The following is a 20066-nucleotide window of genomic DNA, read 5'->3' as shown; positions in this document are numbered from 1 at the left end:
TGAGTTTCTCTCTGTGTGATGTTGAGTAAAAACATCACAGTAATATCACAAAAAAATGTTCCAATAGGACTAATTGTTGTTTTTATTTAAAATAGAAATGTAACAATTAATCCTACTCTGTTTGAAAGAGTTAGACATATTATTATGTGTATTATAATGTTATTTAAAACTTTTTATTTTGCTGTGCCGTTTCTAATCAGATGCAACTATTTCAAATACGACAATCAATTAGTTTTTTCAGCATAAAATATTTGAAAAAAGTACCAGATTAAAATCTACTTTAGCCAAAAAAAGTAAAAATTATCATTACCTATTTTTTTTAATTATTTTTCTATTACAGATGTACACAGTAATGGAAAACTTAATATGTTCAATTATAACTGATTTTTTAAAGAAAGTTTTCCAGTAAAGTTTATTTTTGCGTTTTTTACACAAAGAAATACTGAAATAATGTCTCATTTTTACTTCTCATTGAGAAATGTTACTTTTTAAATGCTAGTTTTTATATGTGCATGCATAATAAAAAGGTACATGTACATACTTTGACAATGTGCTTTGCACATTTAAGGATTTATCTGATATATCAGTAGCAAAATAAAGTAGCAACAAGTGAATTTTATAAAATTCTGACCATGTTTGATGTTTTAAAGAAATGTAAAAGTTATATTTTCAGTAAAATCTGATCATCTCACAGCTGCGGAGCTGAAGCATTAAATTATTTGGAGCATAAAAGACTTTTCCTACTTAATGACTTTACCTTGTCACATCTTTGAAAAATCCCCCAGTGAAGTGTTGGGCTGTCTGGTTCAAAGAGCATAAGGAAGGAAAAACTCCTAATTGGGAAGCGTTAGCTGGCATGAACCAGCCTAATTTTCAGCTGTGACAATTACAGCCATGGCTTTTGATTAGGCCTGTGTGATGTTCTTTGTCAGTCTTCAATTCACTTTGTCTCTTCTTCCCTTCACTGCTCTCTCCTTCGCTGTTCCCAGAGTCAGAATCCCCTTCGCTATCAGGTCTAATCAAAGGACTCCATTGAAATGAGAACAAAAGAGGATGGAGGTGATCTCTCCAGTCTTTGGTCGCTCCGTGGTATTATGACAAGCCTTCTAAAAAGCCCCTTGCAGGGTCTCTCAGAAGCTTGAGTGTATTGAGCTTTTGACAAGGGGTTAAAACTTTATAAAAAGATGTGGCTAGCAGGAAACTAATTCACCAGCCTGCTTAGGGACATGCATGCAGAAGAAGTTGGTATTTAATAAACCAGACACACAAAGTGAGGCATTTCTCTTCCTACCAACGACATCTGCAGAGCAAAGATGGCTTTACTGTGAAAGTTAGAAGTAGGGATGCACCGATCCACTTTTTTCACTTTCGATACCGATATCTGAGGTTTGATATCGGCCGATACTGATCCGATACAGAAAAGCACTGCTGAATTCACTTAAAACGATTTTTTTAAGACAGAGACTGAATTACAAAATTATTTGATAACTCTGCACACTAAAATAAACCAATTACTTCGCAAGTTTGGCCAAACATCTAGAAACAACTTCAATTTGTTCAGTCAACGCAAATAGGAGAGTAACGGCAAATGAAAAATAAATAATAAAGAAACAGAAACTGACAAAAACAGGTTGGCTACCTTTGTCAAACTTGTAAAAATAAACTGCAACAAACCTCTTAAAATGGTTGATAAAATGCAATTATGAATTCTAAATACAATGTAAAATAAATAAATCATAACGTCGCCCAGAGTACAAGGCATAGAGTTAGACTGAATAGATCTGCAGATCGGGGGAAATTGTCACTGATACCTGATCTAGACTTTTTCTCCAATATCGGTACAGATAGATATACAGAATATCGGATTGGTGCATCTCTATTATTTAGACAGTTCTGTGACCATGAACCAGCAGCTGAGTGTGACACAAAGCATTACCAGCTGTAGTGTTAGTTTGATAAACAGCTCTACGAAGCAACAACATCCAGACGAAATCACAAGTACGACTGCATGCACACAGGCTGAGGTCTCACCTTTTCGATCAGGCTTGAGGTTTCGGTCTACAGGTGGGGGCTGGCACTCGGTGGGCACCGGCCGGCGGGGCGGGGTCTTCGGGCTGGAGCGGAAGCCCATGTGGGCGGGCGGGGGAACCTGCTTTCCCAGCGAGGAGAACTCCATGGTGCTGGGAGTCATGGGGACATAGTTCGTATCGTGCATCGGCTCGGACAAACTGCCCGAGTGGTGATGCGATGGCGAATTGGCGCTCATGGGGACGTAGTTCTGCTCCACCTCCTCCATAGAGTGGCTGCTCAGCGGCATCATCCCTTTGCTCTTCTGAGGAGCGGAGAACAGATGTGGCTTTTGAGACAAAGATGTGTTTCTACGACTGGTTCACAGCTCGAGTCAGAGCAATCAGACACCGGCTCAGAGACCCTGCTACCTCTGTGTAGGCCTGTCGCAATAAGCAACAAATCAGTGAAACACGATAGATTAAAACAAGCATTTGCATGATTTATCGTTTTTCCTCTTTTCTATAGACTTATGGACGTTTATAGACTTCATAATTCATTTTATTTGTTGCTTCTGTTGTTTTATTTATTTTGGATATTTAAAGTCTTCCAGTTCCAGTGTTGAATGTTCACTAGAATTTAAAGTTTATTGTTCGGGTGTTCTTGCATTATTCTGCCATTGCAATTTGATTACTTGAAAATGGTCTCAAAAGAACATTATCATTTATCACAATAACTTCTGTGAATTTATCGTCCAGCAAAATTTATTGCGACAGGCCTACCTCTGTGATTATAAAATAAGAGCTTTATTGGATGATTCTTTCAGAGATTTATAGAGTTGTGTTCAACCAATCAGACCAATCACTGTCTTTAGTAGGAATTATTTTTCTACCAGGCAAATATTTACCATCTGTAAGGTAGAAAACTAACAGATCCAACAGTCATTACATGCTTTCTCCTGATTGTGTGTGACTGAATAATTTTTGTTTAAAGTGTGACACCCGCACGTGAATTAAAGGACTCAGTTGATTTCCTCTGAAAATGGTTTGCTCCAGATATTATTCAGAAGAAAAGCAGAATTTGACCAAAACATTGATTTGAAAGGGGAAAACATAAATAAAATAAAAACTAAAAAAAAATGGTGAAAATGATCAACTGCTTGGAAAAATGATCCCAAATGCTTTAGGGTGGAAAGCAAAGCCAGAATGACGTTGATGGAAACAGAAAACCTGTGGATCAAAGAAGAGCCAAAACGGCAAATACTTAGCCGATGATCAGCTCCAGGTGATAAAAGAAGATCTACAGTTACCTGTGAGTCCTGAAACAATTAGAAGAATCCCACAGTCACTTTTAAAAAAAAATAAAATGCTGATGTTAAAGCTCGTCATGGTGGACATTAACTGGCCTAATGAAAAAAGATGCATCGTCTTATAGACTGATGAAAGCGGATGTAGGACAATGAAATGTGGAGCCTTGAATGCTTTGCTGTAAGCCACAACCTATGTTTTCTGTAGTAGTCGAATAAACTAATATCTCTATGAGAAACACTTACAAAGTAGCTGTTGAAGCTTTCATTGAAGTCAAACGAACAGCTTTTGTCTGAGGAGAATGATCTGGGAATGTCATAGAAGTCCTGTGATCCAAAATCTGTAAAAAAGGGTAAAACATGTCCTTTATTACTAAAGGCTAAGCACAGTTTTAGCATTCTCATTCATGTTTTTAAGTAAGGAAATGCTTAAAAGACAATCAAGAGTTCCAGCTTCAAATAATAGTTACAGTAAGTGAAGAAGTGAACAAACATTTCAAGTGGTGTCTGTATTTATGGTTTCCAAAGGTGAAGATGTGTAAAAATCCATAAACACCATTTTATCACAGCAGGAAATTTCATTGAAAATTTTAGAATCGCATTTAGTGAGAAGAAAATCTTTGTTATTTATTATTAACAGACTCACCACTGTCACAGTTACTGGCACACCTGCTGGGAATACCTTTTTTTAAGGAAGCAGTTTTTATTTACTTTGGATTCCTTTGTCCGTAGACAAGGAAACAAAAAGAAGAGAATCATTTTGGAAATAATGTCTTGGCTCAGTCACATGTAAGAAAACATGCTTGCAGCTCCAGTTACATAAAGTCAAAAACTTCACTAATCCAGGACATTTTTCTGCTTTCAGCAAAGTTTCTTACAAGATTTTACTGAAATAACCTTGGATTTAACTTTAGCATTAACTTTTTTCACCACTAGGGGAACATTGAGTGGTAAATGTTTTTGCTCTGTTTTAATGAAAGTTCCTTTCATTTGCTTCTACTTTAAAAAAAAAAACTTTTCTCCATCAGTTGCTCATAACAAAACCTTACCATATCCAATCAATCTCCCATTTTGATGGACTTTGTTTTAATTATTATTTCTTTACTACTAAAACATAACTGAAAATAAAAAAAGGATTGGTGCATCCCTATTGAAACCCCAGTAAAATATTACAAATTTTGTGGTTGTTAAATATCTAGATGTGTAAAAGGCCTGTAAACACTTTTTGTAAGACCTTGAGCACAAACCTTTGCGGAGCCGTGAACAGTCCATGGTGCCGATCGTGTTGCTGCGCAGAGCCTTGCTCCCGGCGCTCGTCGGCACGCAGTAATTTCCGTCAGTCTCCGAGGCCGAGCGAGGCACGCAGTAGGTGTCCGTAGGCGAGCGCTCAGCAGGGGGCGGCGGGAGCCCTGAGGTGGAGCTGAGTGAAGGTTTGGGCGGTCTGGGAGGGGGGACGACATCGCCCCCGGCCTCCGAGCCTCCGACACCCGTCGACGTCGACATCGTGCGGGGGACCTGGTAGGTGGAGTTGGCGCCGGGCGTGGGAGGGATGTCGTAGCTGACGGAAAGATTCCGCATGTGCGACTCCACGAATGACGTCTTCCTCATTGGTATGTTGAAGACGTAAAGTCCAGATTCGTCCCCGCCGTCCGGGTTGGCTGGCGGGGAGGTGGCCGACTTCGGGAGCAGCACCGTGTCCTGTGAGTAGCTGCGAGGGAGGTGATAGATGCCAGCGTCGGACGAGGTGGAGGTGCCGCGCGAGGGAGGCGAGTCGTAGAAGGAAGGAGCGGAAGCTGGAGGCTGGTGCTGCGGGAAGAAGCCGTTGTGCGAGGTGTGTTTGGGTAAGGAGGTGGCGGATGGGGGCGTGCGGTGGGATGGGAGGTTGTCATTCAGGTCCGTCTCTGAAGAGGTAGACTTGGAGCATTCTGCCTGGGCTCTGAGAACAGAACACACTTCACTTAGAAAACCCACACAGTCACAGAAAACCCCCACACCACTCCGGCAGGCAGAATTAATGACAAAGATATATTTAATCAGCCACTTTGGCAACTTTTATTATGTTAGCATTACTTTGTGCATCACATAGCAGGGTTTCTGCAACTCAAATTTAAGTCTTTTTAAGACCATTATAAATTAAATTTAAGAGGTGTATCACAACAGGAGACATTCCTTTTAACAATTTAAATTAAGAACAAATCAGTCTTTTATCAACAAACTTCAAATTTTGACTCAGATGATCACATATGAAGGCACTGATGAAGTAATTATTATTTTCATTCTGCTGTTTTAGTATTGTTTGTATTGTGATAAACTTTTTACTCTCTGGTAAAAAGCCCAAGTTTTTTTAGATAAAAAGTGCTTTTTAATTATCACTAAAATTCTCTTCACGTTCATTTGTCTGTAATATACTGGCCCTTTTGAAATAAAAAACAAGACGGAAACAAAACTTTGGTTGAAAACATTAATTGCCATTCTAGCAATAAATTTCCACTTGACAGATGGGAAAAAGCTAACTAGCTAGCTAGCAAAAGTATATTAGCAGCTAGTTAGCGGTAGCCTGAACTGCCTTCAGTCACAGAATAAAGTGACTCGAGGGTGATGATGGTGTTGCCTGATGAAAAGTCAAAAATATGTTTATTTGTCCTTCCTTTACAAAACTTAAGGCCTTAATTTTACATTCATGAATTTAAGACTTTTTAAGAATGTGTGGACACGTGAACAAAAGTAATGGAAAAAACCCTGGGTAGTTTAATATGCAGGCAAAAACACGTTGAGAACATTTTAATCTCAAAGTGGGTTATAAAAACACAAACGTCTCAAATCCAGCATTAATATCACCCATTTACATTTAGAGTGACGAACAAAGTGATTTGCATTCCTGTGGTTCACAAATGTTCAGCACTCCACACAGGCAGGCGGGTCCAGTCGGGTTCTGGCCACTCACACACTAGTCTGTGGAGGTAGAGTCCTGCTCTCACACTCCTCCAGGAGCAAATATTCCTGATAGCCCTCCAGAGGGGCCTGGCAGTCCACTGAGCTACAAACACCAGAGCAGCAGTGAAGTTAGAAAACAGAAAGGGTCAAGGTGAACCTCACTGGGAATAATTCGGATGGATTTTAATATATTTCTAATATTTTCCAAATTTATAGATTTTTTGTTCCAGTTTAAAAACATTCTAGACAAGACAAGGGACAGTTTCACAATTTCAAAATGTTTTCGCCTTACTGTCTGTCGCCTTGCTTGAATGAGATGCCAGAGAAAGCGTAGAGTTATTTGTCTGACTTAAAGAAGGCAAATACATTTTCAATTGCTTACAAGAGCAACAAATGTAGCTAAAGCTAAAAAGCAAACACAATCACTCTTATTTATGTAAGATTGTTTTAAAACAACTATTGTCAAGCTACAAGTGGGTGTTACACAGCTGATTTCAGCAGCATTAGCATATAATATTCAATACCAAGTTTATTTCATGCTTTCTTGTAGTTTGTGTTAAAAATCTAAATACATAAAAGGTATAAAAGGTCTTGTTACAACTGTAATAATCACTGTTATCTTAGCAGCAATGTGTTAGCTTATTTTAAGTAAATCACATTCAAATTACATTTTTAATGTTTTTTTTTTAATTTAGAATTGCATTGAAGTGTGGAAATTGTCTGTTTGTTATGTATGCAGATGTTTTCTCTGCCCTACTGACTGTTTTTTTGTTTTTAAAAACCTGTTTGAAATAAATCAAAATCAGTCATTTAGACAATCAGTGTCACCTGTAGGTTTCAGGCTTTTTGCTCTCACAGTTGGCGAGCCACAGGTAATCCTGCGGGTCCTCTGAGCTGGACTGAGAGTCTAGGTGTCGCACGCTGACCGGCTGGTATGGAGGAGGGACGACGCCCAGCAACGACGAAGTCGGGCCGACAACATTAACTAAAGATGGGTGCGGAGGGGTGTCCACGACAGCGCCTGACGGCTGAAGATTTTTTGAATTATCTGCAGGAGAAAAGAAAGATGGCTGTGGTTAACTATGGTTGGAAACTCATCTTATTCAGAACAGCAATCTGAGAGAATGTGAAATTTATTGTGGCGCAAACAGTAAGTGAGACAACAACAACAAAAAAAGCCAACATGAATAAATTGTGTATTTAATGCCAAGGATGTAAAAGTCAATGCAGAAAGATGCTAACTGCTTACCTAGGAGTAGGATTATATGCAGCAAAATTCTGTATTTTCATGGTCGTAACAAGTACTATACAGTTAATGGATCCCAAATTATTCTGTCTACAACATGCTACAAAGCATGACAGTCATTTTCCCTGTATTTGCTTTATTTGTAAAAGGGCGTGTTGTTTTAATGGGAAATTATGAGCCTGAACATCAACATCAGGCATGTTTGAATGCAAACCTAACAAACTGGAGAGTTGTGTCACTTGATTCCTAACCGGTTTCTCCTGCACTCATGAAACTGAGCTACCAAAGGCTTCATCACAGCAGACAGGCCTGAGAGGACTAAAGTCACTCATATAAATACAATTTCTTTACATCATCCGTTATTATTAACGGCATATCCAGAAATAAAAATGTCAAATTTAATGACTTAAAACTCCCTAGAGGAGTCAGTAGGCTGAGACAGTAGCGGTGGAAATGGTATTTGTTTACAAGCTTATTGTAAAGCAATGATGTCATGAGGAAAAATGTTTTATTTATCCAAATAATTCAGCAACAGCATGTACAAATTACCTCCAATTTGTTAAACATTTTTTGTAAACTATCCCTGTTAAATGGAAATTCTTGTTTCTACACATTTGCATTTCAGTGCTAGGATACAGAAGAGGAGCATTATCCAGTAACAGAAAGCATTTCCATTTCAAACAGATTATGTTGTGGTGATTATCATTCCAATATGAACAGAGTTATGCCTTTTTCTTTTGATAAGAGTCCAAATGAGTTTCCATAAAGAAACAAGCTTTTAAAATACTGCAGGAGGAATTCTGATGAAAACAATCCAAGATTATATTTCTCCTATTTTAGCTTCTCTTTCCTGGCTCTCTTCTGTATTTAGAGTTTAAAATCCTTCCTCTTACATGTAAACCTATGAATATTTCAGTTTCATCATGTCTTTAGATGCACATTTAAAACAATTAATCGAATCATTCGTTTATTTTAATCTTTTGGTAACTCGGACATAATTAGAATGACGCAGATTTTCTGGAGAAAGCTAATGGGTAGAAGAGGGTGAGGACAATTCTCACGGAGACTCAACAGGTCATGCAGGTGACTAATGAAGTTAGACATGAAGCAAAACAATCAGCTGTTTCCTAGCAACCTAATTTTAATACGACACTGCAGCCAGAAACATTTTGAACTGAGCTGTATCAACTTTTAATCTGAATGCTGTCTGAACATGAAGGCCACATGTACTGAACGTAAGCCGAGCCTGGAGAAAAACAACCCAAGGACAGGTCATGTGTTTCTTTACATTCTCATCACATATAAGCTCTGAACCGAAGCTCTGGTCAAAGGTGGTAAACAGTAACTAACACCTTCTCGTTCAATGTGAGAAAGCCCCGAAGCGCATCATTTCACGACTCGCACCTAAATAAAAACTCTTGCAAACTCATAATTAAAATCGATCATGAGGCGAGGAACATGGATGCAAACAGCTGCTACCAGACGTAAGCCAAGTGAGGCGGTTCTGTGAATTTACATTCAAAGGGCCTCATCAATAAGCATTCACACCTTTTGTTTCATTTACAGCATGAACATAAAGGGACAAATCAAAAGCTTTATTCATGCAAGTTCAGCTTGAATATATTCTGAGTCGTCATTTCATCAAGGTCTTTGCTTTGTCGCTCAGCGTTTTATCAAATTCTTCCTTTCAAAGCCTCCTGCTGCAGCTCACTGCTGAGTTGCACTGAAAGACAACATATGCTGATAAATATTTTGCCATTCTTCGTTTTTCTATTTGTTTGTGTTTTTGTTCACACAAACAAGGTCCCAGAGTTCATTTCTACTGCGCCTCGCAAAGAATTCACACCCTTCAAAATGTTTCCGCATTTTGTCAGCGAGAAACTCTAATGCATTTTATTTGACAAACCGATACGAAGAAGAACATTATTGTAAAGTGAATGGTTTCACTTTTTTACAAATAAGAAAGAAAAATTGTGTAATCATTTGAATTCAAAGTGCTTTACTAAGGTGAGTAAAGTAACAGGGTAATTTATAGAAAAATGTACAAGATGCATGGAAAACTGTGATATGTTTTCTGTACAGGGATGTTCAGTTCAAGTTTTATGATATAAACTCGCAGATTAATTATTGTTGGCTAACTAACCAGTATAGTACAATTACTATTTATTTACTATATTTTTACCATATTCAGTTACTGTGCAACTAAAAACTCATCTCAGAAGTGTTGCTGCAGACACAAGCAGTGGGAGGTGACAGTAAAGCAGGATAATTATTTTAGTAAATCTATCAATCTTTAAATTATTTTCACGATTAATTGGGTGAAATTTTCATTTTGTAGATTTTTCATTAAACATCAAAGATTCTTTTTTAAATTCTATATTAGAAATACACTGAAATGAGAAAATAATTTAGTTTATTTTTTTAAATAAGAAGATAAACCTTTTTTTGCTAAAATGAAATATCATTTCTTTAGTGAACCATTTATAATTTGTGTCAAAGAATGTATTTGCAGCTAAACAACATATGAAAAGCTCAATACTTTCAACTTGACTTCACATCAATTAATCAATTACTAAATTAGTTATTTCAATTCACCAAGAATAATCTGATTAATCGTTTCAGCCCCAATTAAAACCATCAAGCATTTACTGTGTCTCAGATACTGGAAGGTTTGATTAAATGTGACAATATAGAAAAAATTTAAAAGGGGTGTGGATACTTTTACAAGGTATGTACATATACAATCATTTAAAGTCTGAACATCTGCCATTGCTGGAATCTTCTTCTGCTTCATGTCACGTACAATTTTAAGTTTTGAGTCTTTAGAGGAAAATCGGAAACATCCTTGTTGTACGTTAATTTACAACTTCTACAGTAAACCTGCATTCCCTGAGCCCTGCAAATTTTATTTTCCTCCAATATTTGTTCAGCTACACAACCCTTTACAAGTAGGTTGGCCACATTCGAGTGGGAGTTGGGCCAAACATGCAGAGAAAGGCAAGCAGAAAGGCAGCCAAGGATGCTTTTTCATGAGCGCTGCGAAGGCCTAGCTGCAAGAATATCTCTGTGCAGCGGGTTTCTCCTTGAAAAGTCTGTTAGTTTTCTCATCTACAGTTAAAAGTGAGCTCTAACAATTCTGTAAAACAGAAATGATAAACGCTAATATCAGCGTTTCCCTGCAACACGAGCTGTGAAAACGAACTGGCAGCATGGTTTCAAAGATGACCTTGCAGCAGCCTAATCAGTAACTCATTTGTAAAAATTCAAAAAGAAAATGAAGCTTAACGGTCTGAACTACTGGACTCGTTTTCAGTGGCAATCACACTAAAATTTGCACCAGTTTAATAGCGGGGGAGGAGAAATGAGAGACGGCTAAGTGCACGGTGCAAATAGCACAGATTGCAATTTGGCTCCGAGACAAGAGAGAGAAAAAGGAGTCGGCAAACAGGAGAGAATGAAAGCCAGATAAAAGGCTGGGAGCAAAAGAAAGTCGGCAAGACCTGCAGGCACACAATGCTTTGATTATCCAGTACTGGGAACAAGAGTAACATGAGCCTGGATGCACACATGGATCAGCACATGGATCATTAGACTTTGGCTAAGAACTGTGCTGAATAGAGACTTTCCTGCACATTCAGCTCACTCACCTAACTCTGTCACAGAGAACAAGACATCTGGAGAGCAAAATGTGACCACAAGCAAACAGATACTGAATCAAAACTAATCAATAACGGTAATATGTTGACTCAAACTAATCAACTGAAGTTTTATGAGTCTTAAAGACTTGTCAAAACAATGATGTTGCGAAATGAATGTCTGGATGAAAGGCTGCAAATTCTTAACGCTAGCATGACTAAAATAAAATAAACACACTGCTCTGTCGGTCATCCTTACCCTCGTCAGTAGGGTTAAAACCACAGATGTCGCAGATGTTGCGCACCCACTTATTCATGTCGTCTTCGGTGTCGGCCACCAGGTAGAAAACGCGGTCGATCGTCTTGATGTCGAATATGAAGCTGTTCTCCAAGTCTTTCTTCCTGAACGACAGCCCAGCATCCACCTGAAACGATAAGTTTAGTTGCTTTTTATCAGGGCAGTTATCGTTAGCTACAGCCCTAATGGATGCCTGACTTGAACTCTAATCTCTGGTGGGATTTTAAAAAAAAGGTGGCTGATCATAAACCCAAGATTCCTCAGGAACGTTATTAGAAGCTGGTTTCTGACTATAAAATATGTTTACAGCAGGTTATAAGAAATTTCCAGCTTTATTTTTGGCAATCTAATAATTATTCGGATTATTAAGTGAGGCTTAATATGGATCGATACAGTGCTGACATATTTATTTTATAACGCTGCACCAGTGCAGCACATTAAGATACAATCAAAAACTTCACAAGTACCTCTCATATTTGTGCATTAAATAATTGAATGAATAATTTCAGGTGCAACCGTTTCTATTCTTTGGCATTCTCCAATCAAACATCCCAGAGATAAAATACTGCTTGTTGCTTTGAAAATGTCAAACATGAATAAATCTAAAGATTACATTGTTGGGGGGCGAAATCTTAATGTTTGAAAAGTTTGAAAAAGAAACTAAAACCTACTTGTTGACATAAGTTCAGGTCGATCACTCGAATGGGCTTCTTGGCAGTGTCATTCTTGTAGTACTCCAGCACATCTGGGTCGCCCGTCATTCGGCCACTGCGAAGAATAAACCACCGCTTCTTCCATGCCTGTAGGGTGAGAACAGAAATGAGGTCAAAGGTTATATGCATGTTCACACCATGACCTTTCCATTCCAAGATCACCGCAGTATGACCAAATGCCTTATTCTGGGCCGCATAGCTTGTGGGCCCTTTCCACCAGCTAAAATGCCCTCACTGGAGAACAGCGAGCGCCGGAGGGAAGAGGCCCGCAACCAGAACTATGCGTCTGGGTTATCCAGAACAAAAGCTACATAGTTGGCTGTCGCACTTTGACTTAAGTGAATAACCAAATCTATAAAGAGAAACGGGCAATTGACTAATTTTGTTCAAATGCATTTTGCAGCCTCTGCAGAACTAAAGAGCAGCACATAGCTCACTAAAGTTTAAATTTAGAATCAGCAGACAGAGGAAAAGCAGACGAAAGGAGAACAGATATATGACTTCACAGGCTGGGCGCCATAAAAAAGGTTTTATGGACCGCAGCGGACACCCAATTCATACCAGCAAAGAAATCAAGCATTACAACAAAATTAAAAATACTGAAATGAATTCAAAGCTACTATTTATCCGAAAGGTAGATTAAAAGTTGTCGTAACTCAAATCTGTGTATCTTCAGAGTTGTGTATGGTGATGCTGTGAACAGGAAGGATCTTCAGTAGCAGTCAGTTTTGCAACAAATCTGTAGAGACCTCTGACTTAAGAATGTTGGTACATGCCTAATTTCTGGCAGCAGAGACAATATTCTACAGTAACATGTCCTGGGTGAGACAATCAGTTGTTGGCAAGCTCTGCTAATCCACCTCATTTGCTTTTGCAGCTCCTCTTTAAATCTCTCTGGCTGTATGGTTAGAAAGTCAGGCAGACAGACATTGGATTTGGTGATAAGATCGTTGCCCGTTATGATTGATTGAAGAGATGATTTGAACTTTCTCCTTCTCTCTCTGCTCTGCAAAATGATTAAAAGTCAAATTTTCAGGTATATAATAGTATCAGAACTTAAAAGTAAATCTTATATTGGGTTTTTGCTTTTTCCTTTTCATCCATGAAACAATTTTTAAGGATGAAAAGGTTTGCATCCATGAAACCTTTTCAACTCCTCTGGGATTTGGGGTCGTAGTTCAGGTATAATTTAAGCTTTCAGATTAGCTTCTCCTAGTTGTTGAAGAAAAAAACCCCACCTTGCTGCTATAGTTGTTATAATAACCATATGAAAACAAAAAAAGAACAAAAATATTTCCAGCTGCACAGCATCGAAAACCAGAGAGAATAACTGTCCAAAAAAGAAACGCCTCAAAGTCTCAAGAAGAACAAATCAGAAATAACATAACAGAGCTGCTCCGACGCTGCCACTGTGAGAGGCGATATTCTTGAAACAAACTGCACAATTTGATGCCTGTGACAGATTTAAAAGCACTGGGATAATTTTGGTCTCAGCTACTCTGATTACAAAACAAATCACCGGCATCAGATTAAAAATATCACAGTGCATCTGTAGTTAAACTGCACTAAGAGCTACAGCTGCACAATATTAGGAACAAACACAATCTCAGCATAATTGTTACTGTATTAATGAGTTGCAACCTAGCCACATTTTTCTCACCCTCTTCTTTTTTTCTGCACAGTCTCGCTCTGGTAGGGGAAATATATGTTTTGAGCAAGTTGAACTGTGATGAAACTTATTGATTTTTTAAAAATGTGTTATTATTGTTATTATTTGTAATTGTGAAAAGAAATCTTTTCACAATAACAAATTTTGCTGGGACAAGAAATTGTCCCAGAAATTACTGTACTAAACAACAATATTGATGCTTCCAGATCATTTTCAAGTAATATGTTGATAATGGCATAATAATGCAAGTTTTCCCTCTCAAAGACTAATAAACTTGAATCTCGTACAAATCACTCCACACTGGAACTGGAAGATATTTTAAATGTCCAAAATAAAAACATAACCAAAAACAACAAATAAAAAGAAAATAAAAACTACACTCAACTAAAACCATATATAAAATGGATTATGACGTCTCTAAACAAAATTGCCCTTCAAAATAGAAATTACTGAGCTCATGTTTAATTTATCTTGCAATGAACTGATTGATCGGATCATGCTTAGACATCGGCTGAAGTATGCCGAATAACATGAAATACAGATACAGTCAAGATCCAGCTGATAAGCAACTTCTATAAAGCTTAGACAGAAGACCAGAATAACCACAGATTAAACAAATCTAACTGAAAGCTTTGTGTCCGTATGAAGACAGTGGTGTTGGTTTGTTTTTGTCATTTTTCAGCTGTTTGCTGTCCACAGGGCGTCTCTTTGTTACTGGACCCAGTCCCACACCGAGACACATCATCCGCCTTTTCCACTTCACAAACAAAACCAAGACAGTTGCGGAGATGTGAAGGACTTGGATATTAAACTGTAAACTGTAATTCACATCACTCTCACATGCAGTTTATGTTTTAAACATTCCACTTCAAAAAGCCTGTGTTGTATAATCACAAATACACCCACAGAGTCCAAACGAGGCCTAAACTTATTAAAGCCAGAGCCTCGGAGGCACAGCCACCTCAATGTTGAATTTAATTGCAAAAGCTAAACTGACGGCCAGTGTTGTGTTGGACAAAGGCAGTGTGGGTGTGGGGAGGGAACCTCTCTCTCCAGCATGTGACAAAGCAATCCTGGGTCATGTTACCCTGAGGGGAACAAGAGGACCAGGAGCTTAGGTTACAGCCTGGCCAAGCCTGTCCAGGCTATGATTGTTGACAACGGGGAAAGTCGTACAACCCCAAAACGAGGAGCATGGGGTTTGCTCAAAACAAAACAAAAACTAAACAAAAACGCTCTGCAGTGGAACAATTTTCCTTTTTGAAATTTCTAGAAAATATCTAAATGTTTACACTTTGCTGTGGAAAAGGGAACAAACTGATATTTGAACACTTTCTTTATTGCCATATAGCTGAAGCTAGATCCTTAAGTAGGTTAAGGTCTGCTCTTTGACTAGGACTTTCCAAGAAACAAATGCATTTTCATATATTTTACTTTACCTCAAATCTAAATTAATTAGTCAAAACAATATATATAAAATTAGAAAACATTTACTCCCTCTTTAATCCAGCTTCCTTGTTCCACAGCATGTTACCACGACTACCAAGTTTAATTCCCTGACCAGTTTGGGATGTGATTCTTGATCTTTTTGTTCACTAAAGAGGTCTTCACAGATCAGCTGCATTTATACTGAGGTTAAATTGCACACAGACTTCTGAAAGCAACAGGTTGTGCAGGATTTCATGTGGGGACATTATAGTATAGGGGGCTGAATACAAATGCACACCACATAATGCTGCACAGTATATCATTAATAAAGAATGTCATTGTAGTGTGTGCAATATTCATATCACAAAAGACTGCGTGCAAACATTGTTGTATAATATAATCCAAGTGTTGCATTTTTAAGATAATTAATATTTAGCCACACAAATGACAGATCAAAATGCTAAAAATGACAGAGTGATGGAAGCACAAAGAGAGCAAAGAAGATAATAGGCAGATATAACACAACTATCATCATTACAGTATTGTTTAAAAGAGTAAATGTTGAGATCCTAAATATTCTAAATCATAATTATCATGAAAAAAAGGATTCTAAAAAAAATTATTAAATTAAGTTAGCACAGAATGATTGACAGATTTAAATGAAAAAAGAAAAGAAAATGAAAATGGAATCCAAGGTAGTAGGTGAGCTCCTTTCTCACTTCACACTGTTTTACCGTTTACTAGATGCATTCAGTCAATATATTGTATGCATGCAGGTTATCAGAAAAGCTGCAGAAATTGCATCAAGTCAAGTAACATAACAGCACATTTGCATATAATGCAATCACCTATTGCAAGGCCAGTAATCCGATTTATCCTTAAAAGCTAAACTAAACCAGATTAAAAAACAAACACAACAAAGTGTTTCCTTTTGTTGTCGGGTTTATTTTGGCAACCGCCGTCTCTGGATACAGAAAGTGAGAACATGCTGCCACCAGGAGCGCCACAATTCAGATATGTTTGGGTTCATACAGACCAGAACACATAGCAGAAAAAATATGACCTTCTCTACTAAAAGGTTATTTGATTATATGGTTAAGCAAGATGAACATTAAAAAAAATACCAGCGATGCACCAATCTGATATTAATATCTATATCTTTCCCAATATTATATATAAAACTTGTAGATCCGGTATCAGTGACAATGAGCCTGATCTATAAGCACAGATCTATTCAGTCTGATTCTATGCCTTGTTTTTGCCAGTTTCAGTTTCTTTATTATTTACTCTACATTGGCTGTTCTACTCTTAATTGTGTTGACTAAAGAAATTAGTTGTGTTGATTTTATTTACTTGACCAAGCTTGTGATGCTATTGGTGTATTTAAATGTGCTGTACTGGTGCAGAGTTATTAAATAAATGTGCAATTTAGTACATTTATGTCTGTGATAGAAACATTTTAAGTCAGCACTGTCTTTCTGCATCAGATCGGTAACGGCCAATACTATACCACCAATATTGGTATTGGGATGACAAAAGTGGATTGATGCAACTCTATAAAAGACCTATGAAAGAAGTTGGAGCAGTTTTTAGCAGCAATTCAGCTTTATAGCAAAGGCTTTTCAGGTAAGTTTAAATAATTCTGACATTTTATGTTAAACTTAAAGGGAGGTAAATCATCAAAAACACTGGATGCAGCATCATAGCTTCTCCAGTATTTACACACTAAGTATTTCTGTCTCGTCACATACCTCACAAACAATCTCAGGGATGTAATGAAGCGTGCAGTCCTGATTCAAGATATGCTCATTCCATTGCAGCCAATCCAAATTGTTCTGAGACAGAAAGGAGTCCTAAATACTATAGAACAAATTCACATCCTGTTCAAATGGGCTGTCAAAATCAAATCTTTTAAATTTACAGAAGTCCCTTTTAGCTTTGAGGACTCCAGCATTCGTGGCTCCCAGTCTGGGACTGGGACAGAATGGGACGATACTGGACTGGCATAACCACAGAGTCTGATGACCCTTCCTAAATATCCGCCCGCCACCCCTGTTCTTCTAAGCTTCACATCTGATTGGATGAAACACAGGAAGATGTCCCACTATGTAATCCCTCCCATATCCCACAGCCAAAAAGGGGGACAGACAGAGAGAGCATTGAGGGGCTCACCAACATGATGACAGAGGAGAAAGCAGAGGGGCTTAAGAGGAGATGCCAATCCAGTGGAGTCATGCTGCTGTCAGAGGAGGCCTGACCCAAGATCACTGGACCATGAAAAAGGCAAAGGTGGAGCGGAGGCGTGTACGTCAACAAGAAACGGCAGAATATGCATGAAGGAAAATCCTGAGCAGCTCCAGATAGTGGGAAATGTGTGGATAAATACAGAGAGCAGGAATTAATGGAATCATTCACCAAATCCACAGTATTACAATGTACTAGTATTTTAAAATGTACTGATATTCATTGATGCTTTAATGGACACAACAGTGAAGAAAATGGTCAAAGTAGCAACACTGTTGTGAATAACTGGAAGGAGGGGTGGTACACAGTACAAGTGCCCACCACTAACTGCATTTTATTGTTGGTATCATACAGCTATATTCTGATCAACAACAGTACCATAAATGTCTATTGTCCAAATGCTATCTGATCCAGAGATGCCAAACGAGGACTTTGGGAAGGACATGGAGAAAACTCATGCAGAATCCAAACTGTGCAAGTCAGGAAACATAAATTTGCCATGAGCAAAAGCGGAAGGAGGATGAAAACCAAGCCGCTAATCAACACAGCTAATTCAGTTCAACAAGCAATTTGGTAAAAATAATAAATAATTCATTTAAAGATGTTCTCTCCATCATCTGTAAAATCTCTCGCCTTAATTTAGCTGATACAGAGAGTTGGTATTCAACAAAACATTCCTGCCAAATATACAAATTCAACTCATCGCTCTGATCAACAATTAACGTGTTCAGAATCTGGATGTTTCTTCTCCGTTTTGTTCATGTCAGACATGCCTTGGATAAAAACATGTTACATGTGACAACTGGCTTTCACAATTTTATCTACAGGAATTCCTAAAATGCCAGACGATGAGACTATGTTGTCAGCACACCACCACAGTCTTTGCTGCAATGAAACATCAATTAAGGCTTTAGGATAAGGAACCATTAGGGAATCTATAGTGGATGAGCTCATAAAGACTACCTGGAAAACATTAAAGGTCAGAGAAAATGATTGAGAACTAACGATGAGTCATAAGTAAGGATGGCAAACTGCAGCCTTTCTGCAGTTTACCATTTGAAAATGCCAATAGAGCAGCAAAGGTTTTCAAAAACCAAGAAGAAAAAATCCCTCAATTCTTCAGTCATCGAGTCACCAAATGTAATCTTTCACAGAAGCTCAATGGACGGTAAATTCTTAGCTCTGATTTGATCTTTTTCTAGACTGGTGCATATTACAAATGGGAATGTTTTTCAAGAGCATCATTTATGTATGTGGGGCTGTAATTGCTGTGACACACAGTAATAGTCATACAGTTGCCTAACAAAGTTGCAATATATAGTTCTTAGCACTTTTATCATCATCAAAATGGTACCGCAAAGTGTTGCAATAAAACTTTACATCCGAATTGCCCACCCCTACTCACTTGTGCAAGCAAAGACAGCATATAGGAGTTGAGTAGAATATGTATTCAAAGCAAGAACCAACAAAGTATGAAGGAATTCAAAACTTGCCAATTTCTTTAAACATGCAACTGCTTAAAGACAAAGAAATTACAAACCAATCTAATCAATCAATCACCAGTGGGAATGAAAAATGTAAAATAAATAAATAAAACCGGTAGCTAATTAACCACTCTACACTAATTAGGGTTCTCAGTCTGTGGTTTTACAGCTCTTAAAAGCTGAATTGTAATTCATACGTTGGACAGCTTAATGCAGCATAAAAGGTCTTTAAGTGCATTAATGCCAACATGCAGTCATCACAGACTATTAAACTACACAACTTCATCTTTAGTGGCCTTGTGACTAAATGACGAAATGTCAGAAGTAGTAAGGAGTCATGACTCGAGTCACTCAAATAAGGAGGCGTGTTGCCTCTGTAACAAGAAATAAAACATGACTTCAGTGGCTTTTACCTCCCAGTAAATGTTTTAAAAACCACTGCTGAATGCTGACCCTCCATCTGCTGCCGTTTTTCCAAGGCTGTGCACAATTGCAAGCCATTTAAACTGCTTTGAAGATGATAAAAAGCTACATGATTCAGTTCCTCTGCAATTAATGTTTAACAAAAAAATAAAAACTGAATATTTTTAGCAACCAGCTTGATTTCTTTATTTTATTTATAAATATTTTATACAAAACAACAGCAAAAAACATTACACTAAAATTAAGACACCTAAAACTCCCCACATTCCTGTTCTGCATCGCCATCGTAGTCACATGACCAAACAAATACCACATGGCCAACCTCCCGAAACACAAACAGCAACAAGATTAAAAATGTAAAAAAAAAAAAAAAAAAAAAGCCAAAAATTAGTTATTAATGTTGGCCTGGTTTATATTGGACTGATAGCGATATGTTAAAAATAACTAAAATTAGCCAATGCCGATGCCATCATGGCTGTATTCGGCCTTTCTAGTTTTGGCTGATGCATTTAGAGGCCAGAATGCATGCATTTAGAGATGAAAGGTTATTGTTTTGATGCAGCATATGAATATAGAATAATCTGATTTTTTCATTTTTAAATATTTGAATAGAAGCCCCATAAACTGCTCTACTTCCTGGCAAAAGGTTCCTGAAGTGGAAAAACATTTTTGGTCACAC

At 37.8% G+C, this 20066-nt stretch overlaps 1 protein-coding gene across 5 annotated transcripts in view; it reads right to left on the bottom strand.

Annotated features, from left to right (window-relative positions):
• Positions 1-20066, bottom strand: part of gab1 (GRB2-associated binding protein 1) — a 59309-nt gene that overhangs the window by 9122 nt on the left and 30121 nt on the right. For 4 of the 5 annotated variants that reach the window (XM_014999523.2, XM_014999529.2, XM_088006327.1 and 1 more), the window contains 6 exons: positions 12098-12226; positions 11388-11553; positions 7076-7295; positions 4561-5249; positions 3560-3654; positions 2032-2332 (listed from right to left, as the gene is read on the bottom strand). In XM_014999523.2, the coding sequence (XP_014855009.2) occupies positions 2032-2332; positions 3560-3654; positions 4561-5249; positions 7076-7295; positions 11388-11553; positions 12098-12226 (1600 nt within the window). Of the gene's footprint in view, positions 1-2031; positions 2333-3559; positions 3655-4560; positions 5250-6257; positions 6351-7075; positions 7296-11387; positions 11554-12097; positions 12227-20066 lie in introns of all 5 variants that reach the window. The other variant, XM_014999519.2, reaches the window with a different exon arrangement.

Source organism: Poecilia mexicana, unplaced genomic scaffold, assembly GCF_051168715.1.
Source record: "Poecilia mexicana isolate PSO_F unplaced genomic scaffold, ASM5116871v1 scaffold_1, whole genome shotgun sequence".
In the NCBI taxonomy this organism is placed as follows: Eukaryota; Metazoa; Chordata; class Actinopteri; order Cyprinodontiformes; family Poeciliidae; genus Poecilia; species Poecilia mexicana.
This window is presented reverse-complemented; position numbering and strand designations above follow the sequence as displayed.